The following is a 14,506-nucleotide window of genomic DNA, read 5'->3' on the forward strand; positions in this document are numbered from 1 at the left end:
ATGAATTCGGATTTAATCATGCTTGGTGGGTTTCGAACCATGGTCCTTGAAAAGGATACACATATACTTTAAGAAAATAAATCTGACAGTGTAACGTGGATTAAAATAAAATGCTGATAGACTTCTTTGTGTGACGACATAGAAGCACATATGATTGAAAAAATGCAAACGTCAGCGGATCGCATTACTTTAGTTTTACTACGAACGTGTCAGCATGATTCATGAAAAAAAGCAAACATTGACATTCTCGTATGGAATATGAGGAAAATGAAATGTCGTCACAGTTACGACAAGTAGTGACATGATCCTGACAGAAGGGAATTGGCATCGGAATTGCGATACTAGATGTTGTAACTATTGAGAAACTTGAATGACGTCACGATCGATTGTTACACATCGTTTTGGTTCGTGATTCATGACAAAAGCAGCGAGCGTTTTGATTGGTTCGTTGTGATGTCATTTTATAAATTTCCTCGTTTCTGATTGGCTGACGGTGACATCGTTTTCACAACGACCTAAATAAAAATCTAAATTTCATTTTTCAAATCCTACATCGCTCTCAACTATCGTGTGAGAAGGTTTGTTTTTTAAAAGTGTCTTTATTTAAGAAGCTTTACTGCACCGACTTTTTGTTCATTGAATTTGAGGTAAGTTCAGTGAGATTTTATTTTTCACACAAGATTCGAAAATCATTTTTATTTCATATTTGTGGGCGGATCACGAATACACTGTTTTACTTTTAGTACGAAATATTTAGACTATGAAGGAATTAGTGGAATGGGAAAGTGGGAGTACGAATCAGGAACCTCCACACATTAGAAGTAAGCACGATAAATGATATGGTTTAGCGTCCCTTCAGCGAGCACCCGTCGGGAATTGAACCATGGCCAGAAAAATGTGTGCGCTTAGTTTTGAAAAGAATACATTACAGAATATTAAAAACTATGTCTGAGAATAATATGGTTCGATACCCTTTGAAAGTATTAGCGTCCCCCCTTCAGCTTAACGTGATATTCGAGCAATCACCTGGGATTGAACCAAGGCCAGAGGCGTGTACGTCAATCATTTAGCTTAGTTTTGAAAAGAATGTATGATAACGCATGAGAATATTAAATTTCAGAAAAGACTTGACAGCGATCCGATGTGAAAAGCAAACCCCACCGAGGATTGAACCAGAGCCTTCCACGTTAGAAGCATGTACGCTAACCACTTAGCCACGAGTGCATGAATATTTGGTTAAAAGATTTACGCTATACAGATTTTGTTTCGACAATTACGTATGTGTATCGTTAATGTTTGATGAGTCTCTTCAACTTGCAAACGCATCATTTAAAGGTCGTTGTGAGTGGAAAAAAATGCTTACGCGTACTTTGTCACATCTCAGTACTGTTGAAACATTCATTCATTTCATGCATTCTTTTTATCACTATAGAATGGTAGGTCAGTTACATGCTGATGTAATGCTCTCGAGTTTGACAGCAATAAAACACACATTTCAGTAACATAATTATTTTTTTAAAAAACTTTGATTTCTAGTACATGTGTTTTCATAATGAGATTCTGAACGTCACCGCCAGGAATCAAACTCAGGACCTTTACATGAATTGCTTAGTTAAGAATTTATCATGAATGTTATGATTTCCTGTTTATCAGGTGATTAAGATTTTTCTTTCTTCTTTTCTTTTGTAGTAAATTCACGCTGCTCAATTCCTTTTTTCCCATTACATATTTGTTTTACCGTAATTGTACCTGTTTGTTTGTTTTCTCCTTTTATTAACCATGGCCGAATCGGGTTTTACTGTTCGCAATGAAATCACTCGTCATTATAGACGATTTATGTACGTTTATGTATTATGAGGTGTGCACGTCAGTCATTTAGCTTAGTTTTGAAAAGAATGTATGATAACGCGTGAGAATATTAAATTACAGAAAAGGCTTGACATGCCCCGACGTGGAAAGCAAACCCACCGAGGCTTGAACCAGGGCCTTCCACGTCCGAACCATGTACGCTAACCGCTTAGTCACAATAATAATAAAAAAAAAAATACGCTATACAGATTTTGTTTCGACAATTACGTATGTGTATCGTTAATGTTTGATGAGTCTCTTCAACTTGCAAACGCATCATTTAAAGGTCGTTGTGAGTGGAAAAAAAATGCTTACGCGTACTTTCTAACATCTCAGTACTGATGAAACATTCATTCATTTCATGCATTCTTTTTATCACTATAGAATGGTAGGTCAGTTACATGCTGATGTAATGCTCTCGAGTTTGACAGCAATAAAACACTCATTTCAGTAACATAATTATTTTTTTAAAAAACTTTGATTTCTAGTACATGTGTTTTCATAATGAGACTCTGAACGTCACCGCCAGGAATCAAACTCAGGACCTTTACATGAATTGCTTAGTTAAGAATTTATCATGAATGTTATGATTTCCTGTTTATCAGGTGATTAAGATTTTTCTTTCTTCTTTTCTTTTGTAGTAAATTCACGCTGCTCAATTCCTTTTTTCCCATTACATATTTGTTTTACCGTAATTGTACCTGTTTGTTTGTTTTCTCCTTTTATTAACCATGGCCGAATCGGGTTTTACTGTTCGCAATGAAATCACTCGTCATTATAGACGATTTATGTACGTTTATGTATTATGAGGTGTGCACGTCAGTCATTTAGCTTAGTTTTGAAAAGAATGTATGATAACGCGTGAGAATATTAAATTACAGAAAAGGCTTGACATGCCCCGACGTGGAAAGCAAACCCACCGAGGCTTGAACCAGGGCCTTCCACGTCCGAACCATGTACGCTAACCGCTTAGTCACAATAATAAAAAAAAAAATACGCTATACAGATTTTGTTTCGACAATTACGTATGTGTATCGTTAATGTTTGATGAGTCTCTTCAACTTGCAAACGCATCATTTAAAGGTCGTTGTGAGTGGAAAAAAAATGCTTACGCGTACTTTCTAACATCTCAGTACTCATGAAACATTCATTCATTTCATGCATTCTTTTTATCACTATAGAATGGTAGGTCAGTTACATGCTGATGTAATGCTCTCGAGTTTGACAGCAATAAAACACTCATTTCAGTAACATAATTATTTTTTTAAAAAACTTTGATTTCTAGTACATGTGTTTTCATAATGAGATTCTGAACGTCACCGCCAGGAATCAAACTCAGGACCTTTACATGAATTGCTTAGTTAAGAATTTATCATGAATGTTATGATTTCCTGTTTATCAGGTGATTAAGATTTTTCTTTCTTCTTTTCTTTTGTAGTAAATTCACGCTGCTCAATTCCTTTTTTCCCATTACATATTTGTTTTACCGTAATTGTACCTGTTTGTTTGTTTTCTCCTTTTATTAACCATGGCCGAATCGGGTTTTACTGTTCGCAATGAAATCACTCGTCATTATAGACGATTTAACATTGAAGGCAGAATGCTCGAAGTTCAATTCAACGCACCGCCCGTAGGAACCGATATCATACAGTATGTACATAATAGTTTCCAAGCAATGCTAGACCATTTGTTAGCCAATGTCGACGATGAGGCGATGGTTGGTTTATCGGTAATATCGCCACGTAACACGAATAAACCATTTTGGGTGAGTTTTCGCCAAGCACGAAACTTGACACTGGAAACGATGTGGGCCTCGTTCGAAAGAGTGTTACAAAGTAACAATGCATTTCTCCTGCACGAACCATTCACCGTGCATTTTCATCGTGTGGATATTCCACGTGGCTACGGCGGTGGTTTGCGGCAAGGAGTACTTCAAAATGAAGAATTATTACGTTGCAAGCGTGGGATTGTACGTGTAAAAAATCAAGATTCAAGGTGCCTGGCGTACGCCCTTGTTATTGCTATTGGCCTGAAAAAATACAAGAATGTAGATGTAAAACGACATAAGCAATATAAAGATCAATCAAAATGTGTTGTGGACCAAGAAGTCGATGCGCTATGTGCAAATGCAGGAGTCAATTTGGATCATGGTGCCAGTGTAAATGAAATTCGACAATTCCAGGCATACCTCAAAGAATATAAAATTACAGTGTACACCAGTTTCACAGGCCATGATATCATGTACGAGGGACCGAACGATGAAAATCGCACTCCCATAAATTTGATTTGTTTGGCTGGTCACTTTGACATCATCCAATCTTTAACTGCTTGTTTTGCAACCAAGTTCTACTGTGAAGCGTGCCATAAAAAATACAGTGAACGTAACAGACATGTGAAAAATTGTCCTGTAACATGCTCCAAATGTTTACAGAGACCTCTATGCGACAAGAACCAAACGCTAGTGGAGTGCAACGACTGCAATCGTCAATTTTACGGCGAAGAATGTTTTAACAATCATCGTAATATTGTATATCATCGTGGGGAACCTGTATGCAGAATGGTGAAGCAATGTACTAAATGCTACAGAGTTTATTCTTTTGTGCATACAGGACAACGACTTCATAACTGTAATGAGATCTTTTGCAATGTTTGTAAGAAGATTGTTCCGGGATCCCATCAATGTTATATGCTTCCTGATCGACAATGCTTGAAACCTGGTGTTCCTTCACTCATGCACGCAAAGAAAGCCTTATTGATATTCTATGATATAGAATCTATGCAGGACACGAATATTGGCGATAATACGTATGTACACATTCCAAATTTATTGGTTGCACAACAAGTATGTTATGCATGTGTTGAAAACAATAATATCCAGCAGTCTTGCAGTACGTGTGGTCAGCGCCAGCATATTTTCCAAGGAGAGGATCCAGTTTATGATTTTCTCCAGTACTTGCGGGAACGTCGTCCCAATATAAATAGGATTTTCTGTGTCGCGCACAACGCTAAGGGATACGATGGACATTTTATCCTAAAGACCATGGTAGAACAATGCCAATGGAGACCTGACGTCATATTAAATGGGACCAAGATATTGAGTTTAACGTTGAATAACCTGACGTTCATTGACTCGTTGAACTTCCTACCTATGGCATTAAGTAAATTGTCAAAAGCGTTCAATTTACCCGCAACCAAAGGCTACTTCCCGCATTTCTTCAACACCAAGGAGAATCAATCGTATATTGGACCACTTCCAGAAACAAAGTATTATGGTGCAGATGAAATGGCCGTCGAAGACAGAAACAAGTTCATGCAGTGGTACAACGATCATCGTAATGACACGTTTGATTTCCAGAAAGAAATTCTCAAGTATTGTATTCAAGATGTCAATGTACTGCGACAAGCATGCGTTTCGTTTATGACGTCATTTGAAACAGAAACCAAAGTGAATCCCTTCTTGGAGACGATCACGATTGCCAGTGCTTCCAATTTAGTATTCCGCCGGAATTTCCTTAAACCTAATACCATAGGAATTCTATCGGCACATGGCTATCGATGGAGAAGTACCCAATCGATCGCTGCAATACAATGGCTGGCCTACATTGAAAAACGCGAAGGAAAACAAATCTTACATGCGGCCCGACAAAAAGAAGTGTTTATTGCGGGATTCCATGTTGATGGTTACTACCAAGATCCTGAGACGTTAGAGGAGCACATCTACGAGCATGCCGGCTGCTTTTATCACGGGTGTAAAGTATGTTTTACTACAGGCCGTAATCAGCCCATCTACAACAATCCAGAAGACACCATGGAATTCCGTTATGAACGAACGCAACGCAAAAATGCAAGACTGCGTGAATTGGGGTACATTGTACATGAAATGTGGGAGTGCGAATTTAATCAGTTCTTAAAACAAAATCCTGCAATGGCGACGTATCTGAAGAATCACCCGTACATGAACCGCAGACCATTAAATCCAAGAGATAGCTTTTTTGGAGGAAGGACCAATTGCGTGAAATTGTACCACCAAGTCGACGAAAAAGCGGGGGAAGTAATAAAATATTTCGATATTGTCTCGCTTTATCCTTACATCAATAAGTGTGCTAAATACCCTGTAGGCCATCCACGAATTTATCTACAGGGTGATGAAAATATACCACCAATAAATAAAGTCAATGGTCTAATCAAAATGACGATATTACCAAGTCGCCATCTTTATCATGGTCTCCTGCCTTACCGATGTAACAAGAAACTACTCTTTCCACTGTGTGCTGCGTGTGCCGAAGAAATGAACCCAGACCCTACAGCAACGTGTACACACAACGACCAGGAGCGATGCCTCACTGGAACATGGGTATCATATGAAATCCAGAAAGCAGTAGAATTAGGATATCAACCAGTGGAAATTTTTGAAATTTGGGATTATGACATTGAACAATATGATCCCATCACGAAAACAGGTGGCTTGTTCACGGAATATATCAATACATTTTTAAAATCAAAAATGGAAGCGTCTGGCTGGCCTAGTTCCTGTGTGACCGAAGAAGACAAATCAAAATTCATACAAACCGTCCTGGAGCGTGAAGGTATTGCATTGGATCCGTCCAAAATTGAAAATAATCCTGCACGAAGAAGTTTATCTAAGCTTTGTGTGAACTCTCTATGGGGAAAGCTTTGCCAAAGATCAAACTTTAGCCAGACCACAATTATTGATCGGCCGGAAGAATTTTATGAAAAACTCACTTCCCCCGACATTAAACTCCATCAAATTGTACCCATCAATGATACGATGTTGTATGCGTTCTGGGAGTACAATGAACATGTGCCTGTTCAAAACCGAAACACCAATGTCGTGTTAGGTGCATTTACAACATGTCAGGCACGTCTGGAACTGTACAAGTACCTGGAAATGTTGCAGGAACGTGTTTTATATTTCGACACGGATTCTGTAATATTTACAGAAAAGCCCGGGGAGCCAACCATTGAACCTTCAACGTACTTGGGATGCTTATCGAATGAGATGGAATCTGACGGACCACGAGCATACATCAAGACATTTGTCAGTGGAGGACCGAAAAATTACAGCCTAGAAATATACAATCCGGATACCAACGTCACCAGCTACATATGCAAAATTAGAGGATTTACATTAAATTACAATGCAGGACAACAATTAAATTTCAATACGCTAAAAGAAATGATAACAAATCAATGCCGTGGACAAGTCACCATCACTATCCCCCATAAAATATGCAGGACCAAAGACCATACCATCGTCACACGCAAAGAAGAAAAATGTACAGTATCCAGTACACAAAACGTCGATTTAAAGAATTCAATTCTTATGATACGGTTCCGTACGGGTACGTTAAAAAACAGAAGATGGAACTGGAAGAAGAAGATGAAGAAGAAAAAACTGTAAATACCCAATAAGGCCGCCATTTCTTTTTTCCTTTTCCTTTTCTTCTTTCCCTTCCTTAACCACAAAGCAGCAACACCAAGAAGAAGAAAATGAAGTACCCACAAGAGTTCATAAACCACCACCAACACCATCAGTGGAAGAAATGCAGAATCCCGTACCGAAGGGGGGAACCTTGACCATAAAGCAGCAACACCTAGAAAAATGCAGTACCTAGAAGAGTTCGTAAACCACCAACACCACCATCGGTGAAAAAATGCAGTGATCCTGTACCCGAGGAGGAAGATGAGCCTAAGCACATCCATCATTTACGAGTAAGTTTTATTTCTCTCTTATCAATATTGACTCATTTTTATTGTTTCAGAAAAAAGAAATTCTTAAAGTAATCCGTCGTTTCTTCTTTTTCTTTACAGGATACGGCTACAAGATTCGAAGATGATGACGCGTCCAACATATTCATTAACTAGATCCTGTATTTATTATGTTAATAAACATGTATAGGAAGACCACATACTTTTCGTTAAAATACAACAAGTTGAAAAAAAAAATGTGTTTTATTATTTCTTGAAACCCTGAACACTTGTTTTCAAATCATGATAATCTTGAAAATTTAAGGTGAAAAATATATTCAAGATTTGGTTTACATGATTTTGTTCGAAAAATAATTAAAGATTTTTTAGTGTCCAAAATTTGGTTTTTAATTTAGTTCAAGAATTGATTTGAAAATTTTCAAATGTGGTTTACATCTTTAGTACGAAACTTATTTTTAAAAATTGGTTCGAAATTTTTTTAAAATTTTTAGTTCGAAAAATTTTGATTTGAAAATTTAGTTCGAAAGTTTTTAGTTTAAAATATTTTTTCGAAAAATTTTTAATTTTTTTAGTTCGAATTTTTTTTTGGGTTCGAAAATTTTTTGTTTGAAACTTTTTTGTTTCAAAATTTTTAGTTCGAAAATTTTTTGTTTGAAAATTTTTGTTTAAAATTTTTAGTTACAAATTTTTTTTAGTTCGAAAAAAATTTTAGTTTAAAATTTCTTGCACTCTGCGGAACCGTTTCGAAAAGAATCGGAGCAGTTTAAGTAAGAAAAATCTGGCAACACTGTTTCCATAATTGAAGCGCTTACTGAGCGTTTAAAAAATCGCTTAAACTCACAACAATGTGTTATAAGAAATCTACAAGCAACAACCCTCTTTCACCATTGTTACTTCCAGAGACATAGGCTACTAATTCAAGGACAGGATCTCCATCAAGGTAAGAAAGCTGGTAATCATCTTATCTGCCAAAGAGAACGATAATATTTAATGTAAACTTCAGTACAATATCATGATACCAAAAAAAGGGTTATTTAAGGATGAGGTTGAACCCTTCATGGGAACTTTACACATAACCATAAAAAGGGAACTAAATTCTAAGATCCCGGTCTAGGATGGATCGCCGTCATATCGCTCTGTATTTCCCTCATGAACTGGGGGGGCTAAGATCATGTGACTTCTATCAACCAATCAAAATTGATGTACCAAAACATTCATCTTACCTGTAAAAGGAAACAAATGAGTGAGGGGTATTCCCATGTAATCTGTTCACCGTGTGGTGGGTCTAAAATCATGTGACCTCTATCAACCAATCAGAATCGAGATACCAAAGTATACATCAGAAAGGACACCCTAATTTCAAAAATCCTAGGACCTAAAATCACGTGATCTCTATCATCCAATCAGAATCAAGGTACCAAAGCACTCATCTTACCCGTAAAAGGAAACGAATTAGTAATGGATTTCCCCGCAAGGGTAAAACATGACGTCATACCATGTGACCTGTTCACCGTGTAGCGGGTCTAAGATCATGTAACCTCTATCAGCCAATCATAAACACTCATCTTACCCGTAAAAGGGAACGAATTTTCAAATATCCCTGGGTCTAAGATCATGTGACAGCTGTCAACCAATCAAAACACACATCTTACCCGTAAAAGGGAACAATTTTCAAAAATCCTAGTCATAAAAGAGAATGAGGGATTTCCCCGCAGGGTGACTCATGACGTCATACCACGTGACCTGGAAAATTTGAATTTCCCGCGTGGGCGGGGCCTAACGTCACGTGACCTCTCTCAGCCAATCAGAATCGAGGAATTTTTGTTGACTCAGTTCGCCATACGCGGACCACTACTACTGCGTAGTTATCGTGTGGGTCTTAAAAACAGGTCTTTCACCATTCCCTGAACTATTTCCGCTATGTAAAACATTACAATTATTACTTCTCCTGACTTGCGCCATGTTGCACTCTAATGCTTTGGCCGGACAGTGTATTTTGTTATTCACGTGAGACGTACTATGATTCTGTTTGCGCTTGTTCTGTTCGTTCTTAGCAATAACAGAAGTATTCGTCACAGAGCCCATTCTATCATGCATATTATTATTATTCTCGGCACTTTTACATTCAGAGGAACAAAAAGAAAAAAAAGAGTTACATTTCTGTTGATGAGGCGGAATAGAATCTACTGACTGTTGATCACCGCATTCTTTCCCAGCGGATGAGATATGATAATGCAAACGTGCAAGCATTTCTTTTTTTTCCTGTTCTTCTTCGAGAGGAAATGAAACATGAGAATTATCGCGCAATGAAACATCAGCTATCTTGCGATAAATTCCGGTGTACTATACAGCAAGACTTGTTCTTTCGAATTAGATTTAATGAGCGTCTTGTAATTTACTATTAACTCAGCTGACTGTTCTTGTAATAAAAACTCACATAACGCATCAACAGATGGAAACGATTTGTTGCATGTAAGCTTAAAATACTGAGGCAATAACCCTTCAATAAGGAAATTAATTTGTTGTTGAATAGGCATGGCTTTATCAAAACTAAGTATGAGATCTAGCTTCTCATAAATATATGTCATAATAGGTTCCCCTTCTTTTTTATCTCTAGAACGAATGGTGTGTTCCGTCACCTTCTTAACTACAAAACCACCAAATAATGTGATCATTCGTCTCTTTATGTCTACATACGACAAGTTCACAAAATCATCTGTCCTAGTTAATGCTAGAAACCACGCTAAGGCTCCGTCCCTTAATAGATACGGAAGCAAATGACGCTTCTTTACTGCATTGAACTCATAAATGACGCAGTAAGATTCGAAATACTCAAAAAAACGAATGACGTCTTCCCCATACTTGCCGTGAAAAAATGTGGGGCGCACAATAGAATCAAGAGACGTAAGACTAGCTTGTGCCATAATGTTAGTATTCACCATTTTCTCTAAATATCTCTAAATAATATAACTAAAAGCACATAAAACAAAATAATACAACAAATTGAGAGGGTGGAGGGAGGGTGGTAAAACAAATAGAATTTCATCAAATTCTAACGGTGGGCGGCAAACAAATTAATGCAAAGTGAATCGAGGGTCGCAGACATGTGTGCATTCACACAAGTTAAAACCACATCTCCGCCATGTGCAGTCGCCCCTTGTCGGTCTGAGAGCTCAGATGATGTGTTAATAATTGACGTGTTTGGGGATGTCAGATCCGACAAGTTGCGCCCAGGATTTTGTAAATATGGAACTTAACAAAACACGAGGTACGGGATCCAACCTGGGTTGCATTTAAATGAAATCCAACACGTACAAAAGAAACAGATTGTGATGTTAGAGGGGGTGAAAAGGGGAAAGAAGGGAGTAACTTTCGGGATAGGTTAATCTACTCGCACTTACTTGCAGGTCTGATCGTTGTCCTCTCCATGATTCCTCCTACGGGCCGACGTCCGTCCATCCCTCTGTTTGGCTGGCTGGTCGTTCCAGCAACCAAGGTTAAGAGTTGGCGAAACCCGGACTGAGTAACCAACTTCACGAAGTCCGCAACTTTAGATAAACTTAAAACTTCTTCTTAAAAAGCAATACATCGTCGTTGAATCAAAGGTGCTCTCTAAGACAGAGCAAGGCTATTAATCGTAAATTTCAAATGAAGCTAGCGGTCTACATTCTAACTCGTCTCTCGCTCCATGTCGACTGTCCCTTCCAATAGTCTCTCAATCCCTTTTGTCTGGCGTTCCTTCCGGGTTCATATCCTCGGTTATTCACTTTGATTTGTGTCTCGATGAAAAAAGTGCATGCTCGTAGATTAACCAAGGTAAAGTGATGATAGGAATGCGGACGGGGAAGCAATCTGTTATTTTATTAATTGAAAAATTTACAACGTAAGAAATGAATGACAGACAGCAAAGGCAAATGAACTTAGAAAAAAAAGTCGAAAGGTGATTTAGTTTGAAACGAATGATGATGCTTTTGACTGAAATGTTCTTTTAAAATAAAATGTTCCATTGTTCAAAATAAGAAACTTTTCCATATGTCCAAATACACATATCTTCACAATATCATATCTTAATGTCGCAGAGAGATTAGATATCGTCTATCGTCTAGTGTAGTCCGCCCATTCCTCGGCTGGCTCCAACTTCTCTTTTCATATGAATACCTACTTTGCACATCACAAATAATTTTTACATTTTACTACACTTTTGTTTTAAATTAATTTTAAATAACTAAAGAGAAGTTAACATTTACACGATATACACACTGATTTGACTGACAGCATAAGTGTTCAGCACTTTTAGAAGTTACACCAACGCTTACTGAGCCCAGTGCCGGCAGCTAGTGCTCTCAAACGGGTCAGGTCAGGCTTCATCGGGTCAGGGCTCGAGTCGAACCTCCTTGGGTCACAGGTCGGGTCAGAGCTGCTCTAGCCACGGGTCGGCTCGGGTCAACTTTCTTATACATCGCTTCGGCTAAAACCTATTCGGGTCATGAGTCGGGTCGGGTCGACGTTCAACTCGACCCGACCCTCTCGACCCGAGAAGGATTTAGCCGAAACGGTGCATAGGAAAGTTGACACGAGCCGACCCGTGGCTAGAGCAGCCCTGACCCTAGCGTAGGTGACCTGACCCGACCCGTGTCTCAAGCAGGCTTGACTCGACCCGTGACCCATGAAAGCCTGATCTGACCCGTTTGAAAGCACTACGCGGCAGCAAACAGTTCAGTTAATTTCGTGTTCGCCTGTTAAAGTTGTGTAATTTCAAGTAAAAATAGCCATAAAAGATAAGCTGGAATTGACTGAAATCATCCAAAGACGTGGTGTATACTTTATAATTTATAAACACCTTAGACAGAAAAACAAAAAAATATCTGGCAACTGTCCTGCAGTACTCGAATGAGTTACATCATGTTCATTTGTTTCTTGGGGCTTCACAGATTCAAATAGCCTACAGTACGTTGTTTTGGGTCAGATGCAGCTTTTTCTAAATCACATCTTCGTTTGTGTTCTCGCTTTTTAGCACCACTTTCATATTTTTTTCTTTACAGTAATCTTACAATCACTCCTACCATCTATACTGACATAACCACATCTGACTTCCACGACAAACGACACGTAACTGGTGTTCCAATAATTGAATTGCTGCTATCGGATTTGCTCTTCGATGTAATATACAAATAAAACACGAGCCGAGGGCAGCAACTTCATAGTAATTGTTTGAGGTTTGTACGTACAAAACAATCGTTGATAGTGGCGACTAATTTCTTTTCGCTTTACCGCACTGAAAAAAAAAAAAAAAAAAAAACGAAGCCTGATCCGATTTCTTTCTTCGAAGCTTGATCTGAGGACAATGCAGTTCAAAAGCGTTCCGGCTTCACCTCCATTTTCCACAATAACAATATCTACGAAACTATTGTTTCTTTAAAACATCGCCACTCGCCGGCTTGTAAAAGGACCGGAGTAGGCAATGGTATCCAAATCCAATAACAGCCTGAAATCTACTGTGTTTCTTATATTTAAAAAAGTATGTTGGTATTTAACGTGCTCGTTTTTAATAGCTGCTGTATCACAAACCCCGCAGTGTTTTAAGGCCTGATTGTCTCATAGACGGAACCTTTTCAAGTCGATAAACGTGAAGAAGAATAAGGTCTGTTCATAAAAGTTTAACTTTACGTCTTTTTTATGCAAAACACAAGTTTGAGAGAGTTACCCTGCCATATTTTTGATGCTGGTAGGTTTAATTGAGCACATCTTTTTAAAATTGGTGGAGAGGGCCCACCTGTTCGGGGGGCCCACCCTGCATTTGCAGGGTAGCAGGGTGGACCAGTCCGCCCCTGAATTCATATAGTTAAGCTCATCTTACAAGAAAGACTGAATATTTGCACCAATGTATCATTAATATCCGCAAGTACTATTATGTAATATCATATCCCCAAAAGTCGTTTGGAGAGGCTTTTATCTTGTAAAAAAATATTTATTAGGAAAACTAGACTGGCTAAAATTACGTTTATTTCATGCAAATTTGAGAGCAAAGGAGGGAGATTTCTGACTTCCAATATCAATCTTTTTCTAGGCGCTTCCATGATATATCCGAAGAGGTTAGTTTCTTAAGTAATTGCAACATACTACAATAAATACTATAGTTGGTACTTATATATTCGTTTGTATTCCCGTAGAAATGGAATAACGAACTTGCAAGTATGGCTGACGTATACGTACGTCACTGTGTTGATGACCCTCATAGCGTATGCATGAAAACTCGTAAGTATCCATGTTCATAATTATTAAGTTAATATAGGTAATAGTAAATTAGATGCCTTTTGCACCGACGTTATGTGAAACCTGAATTTACATACTGACGTAGATTGCAAACCACCCACTTTCCGCCAGAAATCAAATCCAGGTCTCGCAAACGAGAAAGGAAGCCCTCTATGACATTTTCTTGGAAATTAAACACATTTTAAATACATTTGTTTGCAAAAATCTTGTATATATGCTGCAATTAATGATTTTCCTCCCATGTTAGATTTCCTTCCCGTTTTTGTCGCTACATTCTGCGCATCCCACTTATTGACATCGTAGAAACAAGAAATGAAGATGATAGCGAAGATAAAACAGCACAAAGATAACGTAAGATTGAAACGGAACAAAAACGCAATATATAAGTATCAGAAAGAGACAAACCGCCGGATAGCGTGGGAAGGAGTAGAGGTCATAGAAGGAGAGAACAGGACTTTGGTGAGAAAATGGAAAGAAGCCAGGGAAACTATGAAGGCAAGAGACAAGGTGATGAATTGCAAATGCAGGATTCACGATAAATAAATAGGAGAAAATTCTACTTAAAGAAGAAAAGAGAAGGAAGACGAAAGAAAGAGAACAAATTAATAAGGGAACATAACAAGAATAAATAGAGGACACGAATGTAACCAGGAAA

The 14,506-nt window shown here is 38.1% G+C and overlaps 1 protein-coding gene across 1 annotated transcript in view; it reads left to right on the plus strand.

The window, feature by feature from the left end:
* The window catches only part of LOC145662871 (venom allergen 5-like), a 125,923-nt gene that overhangs the window by 55,551 nt on the left and 55,866 nt on the right, over positions 1-14,506 (plus strand). Inside the window, exon 5 of the mRNA XM_081728833.1 lies at positions 13,749-13,833. Within this exon, the coding sequence (XP_081584959.1) occupies positions 13,749-13,833 (85 nt within the window). The remainder of the gene's footprint in view (positions 1-13,748; positions 13,834-14,506) is intronic.

Source organism: Thermobia domestica, chromosome 1 (genome assembly GCF_964235325.1).
Source record: "Thermobia domestica chromosome 1, izTheDome1.hap1.1, whole genome shotgun sequence".
In the NCBI taxonomy this organism is placed as follows: Eukaryota; Metazoa; Arthropoda; class Insecta; order Zygentoma; family Lepismatidae; genus Thermobia; species Thermobia domestica.